This window comes from Micropterus dolomieu, linkage group LG04 (assembly GCF_021292245.1).
Source record: "Micropterus dolomieu isolate WLL.071019.BEF.003 ecotype Adirondacks linkage group LG04, ASM2129224v1, whole genome shotgun sequence".
Lineage (NCBI taxonomy): Eukaryota > Metazoa > Chordata > Actinopteri > Centrarchiformes > Centrarchidae > Micropterus > Micropterus dolomieu.
The window spans coordinates 33,808,789-33,815,691 of NC_060153.1; the positions used below are offsets into that span (position 1 = coordinate 33,808,789).

The 6,903-nt window shown below is 50.1% G+C and overlaps 1 protein-coding gene across 2 annotated transcripts in view; it reads right to left on the reverse strand.

Moving 5' to 3' along the window:
• aars2 (alanyl-tRNA synthetase 2, mitochondrial (putative)) overlaps nt 1-6,903 on the reverse strand; it is a 27,965-nt gene that overhangs the window by 14,796 nt on the left and 6,266 nt on the right. For both annotated transcript variants that reach the window (XM_046047776.1, XM_046047777.1), the window contains exons 6-11: nt 5,820-5,964; nt 5,305-5,450; nt 5,073-5,181; nt 3,176-3,214; nt 2,938-3,052; nt 523-650 (exon numbers count right to left, since the gene is read on the reverse strand). In XM_046047776.1, coding sequence (XP_045903732.1) covers nt 523-650; nt 2,938-3,052; nt 3,176-3,214; nt 5,073-5,181; nt 5,305-5,450; nt 5,820-5,964 — 682 coding nt within the window. The remainder of the gene's footprint in view (nt 1-522; nt 651-2,937; nt 3,053-3,175; nt 3,215-5,072; nt 5,182-5,304; nt 5,451-5,819; nt 5,965-6,903) is intronic.

Genomic DNA, 6,903 nt, shown 5'->3' on the forward strand with positions numbered 1-6,903 from the left:
TAAAAGCCCTCCGTCTCCTTCACAGTAAGAGCCCTCCGTCTCCTTCACAATAAAAGCCCTCCGTCTCCTTCACAGTAAAAGCCCTCCGTCTCCTTCACAGTAAGAGCCCTCCGTCTCCTTCACAATAAGAGCCCTCCGTCTCCTTCACAATAAGAGCCTTCCGTCTCCTTCACAGTAAAAGCCCTCCGTCTCCTTCACAGTAAGAGCCTTCCGTCTCCTTCACAATAAGAGCCTTCCGTCTCCTTCACAATAAGAGCCTTCCGTCTCCTTCACAATAAAAGTCCTCCGTCTCCTTCACAGTAAGAGCCCTCCGTCTCCTTCACAGTAAAAGCCCTCCGTCTCCTTCACAATAAAAGCCCTCCGTCTCCTTCACAATAAAAGCCCTCCGTCTCCTTCACAGTAAAAGCCCTCCGTCTCCTTCACAGTAAAAGCCCTCCGTCTCCTTCACAATAAAAGCCCTCCGTCTCCTTCACAGTAAAAGCCCTCCGTCTCCTTCACAATAAAAGCCCTCTGTCTCTTCACCTTGTGGTTCTCTGCGATCAGGCGGTCCAGCTCCTGACGGTCCACCTGGACTCCTCTCTCCTCCAACATCAGGTCCACCAGGTCCAGAGGGAAACCCAGGTCCCTGTGCAGAGACCAGGCCACCGAGGCTGTTAGAAACACACACACGCCACGATTAATTGGACGTCCTCCGGGACAACGTTTCAAACTTCTGCAGGAACTGAAAGTTAGGTCTGTTTCTGTCCCGTGTGCTGCTCTGAACTGTGAGATGGAGTTTGGCTGCCTGCAGGTGAGTTAAAAGAAAACATTGACTGAAAGAACATGCTGCAGCCAAACCTACAGCTTCGATGAGCAAGGCGTGGGATTGGCTGGCAAATTCCTGTTTGACCCTTAATGTGAGTAAAACAGTTTGTATTTCCCAGCGAGGATTAATAAAGTACTTAGATGTGAAGTCATCACGTCTAAATATTTAGGCATTAGAATTGATACAAGCTAGTAGTCATCCAGACTGTTAACTTTAATCTGAACACTTTTAAGAGTATTACACATCATTTGTCACCGTTTGCTGCAAAACTTGTTGTTCACACAATGATTTTTCCCATCTGTCACCTGTGTAACATCCTGGTCACAGGCAGGTGTGACTACGCTCAAGCCCATCATCTCGCTCTACAGACAAATTCTAAAAGTACTAAAGCATCCTGAGGATTATCATCACGTAACATCTTAATCATCTTTATTCCGATGCATCATCTCGCACCCCCTCCTCTCAGAGGATGCATGGCCAGCAGAACTAGAGCAGGGGTTTTCACTGTCTGAGACTGGGGGCCTCCCCTCAGACCAAGCTTGGGAAACGGGGCCCCCCCACCGCATCTTGGTAAGTCTCGCACAGTTCCTGGACGCCTCTGGGACCGTGATTACAGTAGGAGCGTCTGAGCTGACTTAACGTTATGGGTGCTGGACTTAAAATAAGGCATGCTGGTTCGCTGCAAAACGTCCCCATGTCACATGACTCGCGGGAGCAAGGCGGCTGCAGGGAACCTCACTATCGTCTGAGATCAATGATCTCAGCTCACAGCAAGCTGATGCAGGTAGAATGTGTCCGACCGGCGCCGTTTTTATTCCCCGCCCCCGCTGTCACCTGCAGCTCGTGTTAGACAATCAAGTCGGCGAAAGTCAGCCGGCGTCATCTTGAACACACCTATTATCTGATCCCATAGACTCTCAACATTTGAGCCAGAATAGCCTGATACTGCTGTTTGACAGAACTTCTGATCATTTACATTTATTTGACGCTTTTATCCAAAGCGACTTACAATAGCTATACATGTCAGAGGTCGCACGCCTCTGGAGCAACGAGGGGTTAAGAGTCCTGCTCAGGATGGATCACAGTGGGGGACTGAACACCAAAGGCATTGTCTTATCCATCTCCACCACTTCTGACTGCGGCAAATGGTTTTAAAAAGCTCCGTCCTGAGGCTTTGATCACTTTCAGACTCTGATGGGGGGAAACGGGTCCCAGAATCTACTCTGAGCTCTCACTCATGCAGCCTGTTCTGTGTGATCTCCTTTTGATAACTGACGCAATCAGTGATGAGATATTGTTTCACTTCCGTTCACTGAGCCTCCCCTGAAGCTGTTCAGAGCCCCCTGCGGAGGCCCGAGAACCTGAACTAGAGCCGCTACTAGTTACCGCAATTTAGAAAGACAGCCTTCGGTCAATCGCCTTTCTCTGTTACCGTAGAGGGAAAGTGGAATTCCAGACCCACAAACACTCAGGACGTTTGGCGGTGGTTAAAGCCAGCCTCAGGCTTTGGCTAAAATCACCACAGGAGTGTCACCATTAGTGACCAGTGAGTTTTTATTAATTCCACGTTGATGGACAGAATGTATTTTGTTATTTTATGTAGTGCATTTGTGGTTTTGTGTCCTTTCTTTTGTTTTGTCTACCTGCCCAGGGACAACAGATGCAAATTAGCAGCTAGCTAACTCTGGTGTGCGCTGTCCCTGTCAGATAAACAGTAAATCAGCCAAGTGAATGACGCGTGTTTAACTTGAGCTAAACATTCAGCAGCATCAGCACCAAAACGGCGGCTGTAACACGGTGGATCGATACATTTGAGAATCACAACCCAAGCGAAATGACACCAGCCACGCGTTTTTTACCCCCATTCATGTTAGCGGAGCGCTAAACCGGAAGTTAGCCTGCTCGGCCGGGAAAAGTCAGCACAGTGGAAGCTGTAGCGCTGCTGCCGACTAGTGTTTGGGGGTGTAATTGCAGAATGACGGACACGCCTACGCACAGGTATAAATGCCTGGCAATGTGCGTAGCCTACGGCGTAGGTACGCACGTAGCCCCTACGCAGGAGTATGACTCAACAGACCACAGCTGGGTCACACACTGAGACCTCTGACAGCGTGGAACCCTGGGAAACTGACCGGGAAAGACTCCATGTTTGTAGTCCTTCTTGCTGAGCGTCCGGTGGATCAGCCTGCTGCCCTGCTGCAGAGACGACAGGAAGTGAGCCTCGTTCTCGTTGATGACGTCCACGATCTGAAAGAACACCGGCTGTCAGTCGACCCCTGCTGATGACAACTTCCTGTCCAGTAAACCCATCAGGAGGAGTCCACTCCCCCCGCACGTGATCCACAACATGTTCTGCACTATGGTACTCACCCGGTCCACCTCCCTGTGCAGCTCCGGATACACGTCCCCCTGCAGCACAGGAAGTCAATCTATCAATCCATCCAATCCATCCATCCATCCACCAATCCATCCATCCATCCATCCATCCCTCCATCCATCCACCAATCCATCCATCCCTCCATCCATCCATCCCTCTATCATCCCTCCATCCATCCATCCATCCCTCCAATCCATCCATCCCTCTATCCATCCATCCATCAATCCATCCATCCCTCAATCCCTCCATCCATCCATCCAATCCATCAACCCATCCATCCCTCCATCCCTCCATCCATCCATCCCTCCAATCCATCCATCCATCCATCCCTCCATCAATCCATCCCTCAACCCCTCCATCCATCCCTCCATCCATCCATCCATCCCTCCAATCCATCCATCCATCCATCCATCCCTCCATCAATCCATCCCTCAACCCCTCCATCCATCCAATCCATCCCTCAACCCCTCCATCCATCAATCCATCCCTCAACCCCTCCATCCATCCAATCCATCCCTCAACCCCTCCATCCATCAATCCATCCCTCAACCCCTCCATCCATCAATCCATCCCTCAACCCCTCCATCCATCCAACCAATCCATCCATCCATCCAACCAATCCATCCCTCCATCCACCAATGCATCCCTCCATCCACCAATGCATCCCTCCATCCATCCATCCAATCCATCCATCCCTCCATCAACCAATCCATCCCTCCATCCACCAATCCATCCATCCATCCATCCATCCATCCATCCATCCCTCAACCCCTCCATCCATCCAATCCATCCATCCGATCCATCAATCCATCCATCCCTCCATCCCTCAATCCATCTATCCAATCCATCCATCCAATCCATCCATCCCTCCATCCATCCAATTCATCAATCCATCCATCCCTCCATCCATCCCTCAATCCATCCATCCAATCCATCCACCAATCCATCCCTCCATCCACCAATCCATCCATCCATCCATCCAACCCATCCCTCAACCCCTCCATCCATCCCTCAACCCCTCCATCCATCCAATCCATCCATCCGATCCATCAATCCATCCATCTCTCCATCCCTCAATCCATCCATCCCTCCATTCCTCAATCCATCCATCCCTCCATTCCTCAATCCATCCATCCATCAATCCATCCAATCCCTCCATCCAATCCATCAACCCATCCATCCCTCCATCCATCCATCCCATCAATCCCTCCATCCATCCCTCAATCCATCCATCCATCCAATCCATCAACCCATCCATCCCTCCATCCATCAATCCCTCCATCCATCCATCAATCCCTCCATCCATCCAATCCATCAATCCATCCAATCCATCAATCCCTCCATCATCCCTCAATCCCTCCATCCATCCATCCAATCCATCAATCCATCCATCCCTCCATCCCTCAATCCCTCCATCCATCCCTCAATCCCTCCATCCATCCCTCAATCCCTCCATCCATCCATCCATCCATCCAATCCATCAACCCATCCATCCCTCCATCCCTCAATCCATCCATCAATCCCTCCATCCATCCAATCCATCAATCCCTCCATCCATCCAATCCATCAATCCCTCCATCCATCCAATCCATCAATCCATCCATCCATCAATCCATCCATCCAATCCATCAATCCATCCATCCATCAATCCATCCATCCATCAATCCCTCCATCCATCCAATCCATCAATCCATCAATCCATCAATCCCTCCATCCATCAATCCCTCCATCCCTCAATCCCTCCATCCCTCAATCCCTCCATCCATCCATCCATATCTGGTCCCTGCACGTTCTAGATGTTCTGGTCTTTTCTTCTTCTCCTTTACGTTCGGATGTAAAATGTTTTTCATTACCTTCCTGGTCAGAGGGTTTATGGGAAATGTATTTTACCAGTATGTGGACGACAGTTGGGACCAGGCTGGCCAGCGTCCCCTGAGGAGCCTGAAGGACCTCGACACAGAACCGGACCGCCCGCCGCAGGATCCTCCTCAACACCAACCTGATACACAGAAGATACACAACAAGTACACAAAGAGTACACATCAGTACTGCAGCAGGATGGCACACACTACTATTAACAGTTGTGTATCTGAAGGCTGACAGCTGATTGGTCGACACTCACTCTGCCCCCGACATGCCCGGGTGAACGCCGTCAGCGATGCAGACCGATAAAGCGCGGACGTGGTCAGCTACCACTCGGTACGCCATGTCCACCCTCCCCTGGTCCGCTGCGCCCGTCCTGCCGCCGTACGACCCCGCCCTCGACTTCTGAGGACACACATCGCCACGACAACAGGAAGCTGTCAATCAGAGCCATCCACACCTGAGAGACCACAGGTAACCACAGAGCCTGCGGCCTGACGAGCAGGTCTACTCACGGTCCTGGTGTACTCTGTGTGTACTCTGTGTACCTGGTGTCGTATGTACTCTGTGTGTACTCTGTGTACCTGGTGTCGTATGTACTCTGTGTGTACTCTGTGTACCTGGTGTTGTGTGTACTTTGTGTACTCTGTGTACCTGGTGTTGTATGTACTCTGTGTGTACTCTGTGTACCTGGTGTTGTGTGTACTCTGTGTACCTGGTGTTGTGTGTACTCTGTGTACCTGGTGTTGTGTGTACTCTGTGTACTCTGTGTACCTGGTGGATGGCGTGGAGCAGCGGGGCGAAGAGGTCGGTGTCGTAGTTTGACCTTTGACCCTGCAGGACGCTCACCAGTCTCTCCAGTCCCATCCCAGTATCCACACTGAACTGGGGCAGCAGCTGCAGACCCTGGTCCACCTCCCTGACCCAGCACACCCCGAAACACAACCCGTTAGACCAGGAACAGACCAGAACCACCAGCGGACTGCGGTTCATACTGTGCTGAACTGGTTTTATGTGGATCAGGTTCTGGTCCAGGTGTGTGTATGAACTGGTTTTATGTGGATCAGGCTCTGGTCCAGGTGTGTGTATGAACTGGTTTTATGTGGATCGGGTTCTGGTCCAGGTGTGTGTATGAACTGGTTTTATGTGGATCGGGTTCTGGTATATTAACTGGTTTTATGTGGATCAGGTTCTGGTCCAGGTGTGTGTATGAACTGGTTTTATGTGGATCGGGTTCTGGTATATTAACTGGTTTTATGTGGATCAGGTTCTGGTCCAGGTGTGTGTATGAACTGGTTTTATGTGGATCGGGTTCTGGTATATTAACTGGTTTTATGTGGATCAGGTTCTGGTCCAGGTGTGTGTATGAACTGGTTTTATGTGGATCGGGTTCTGGTATATTAACTGGTTTTATGTGGATCAGGTTCTGGTCCAGGTGTGTGTATGAACTGGTTTTATGTGGATCGGGTTCTGGTATATTAACTGGTTTTATGTGGATCAGGTTCTGGTCCAGGTGTGTGTATGAACTGGTTTTATGTGGATCGGGTTCTGGTATATTAACTGGTTTTATGTGGATCAGGTTCTGGTCCAGGTGTGTGTATGAACTGGTTTTATGTGGATCGGGTTCTGGTATATTAACTGGTTTTATGTGGATCAGGTTCTGGTCCAGGTGTGTGTATGAACTGGTTTTATGTGGATCGGGTTCTGGTATATTAACTGGTTTTATGTGGATCAGGTTCTGGTCCAGGTGTGTGTATGAACTGGTTTTATGTGGATCGGGTTCTGGTATATTAACTGGTTTTATGTGGATCAGGTTCTGGTCCAGGTGTGTGTATGAACTGGTTTTATGTGGATCGGG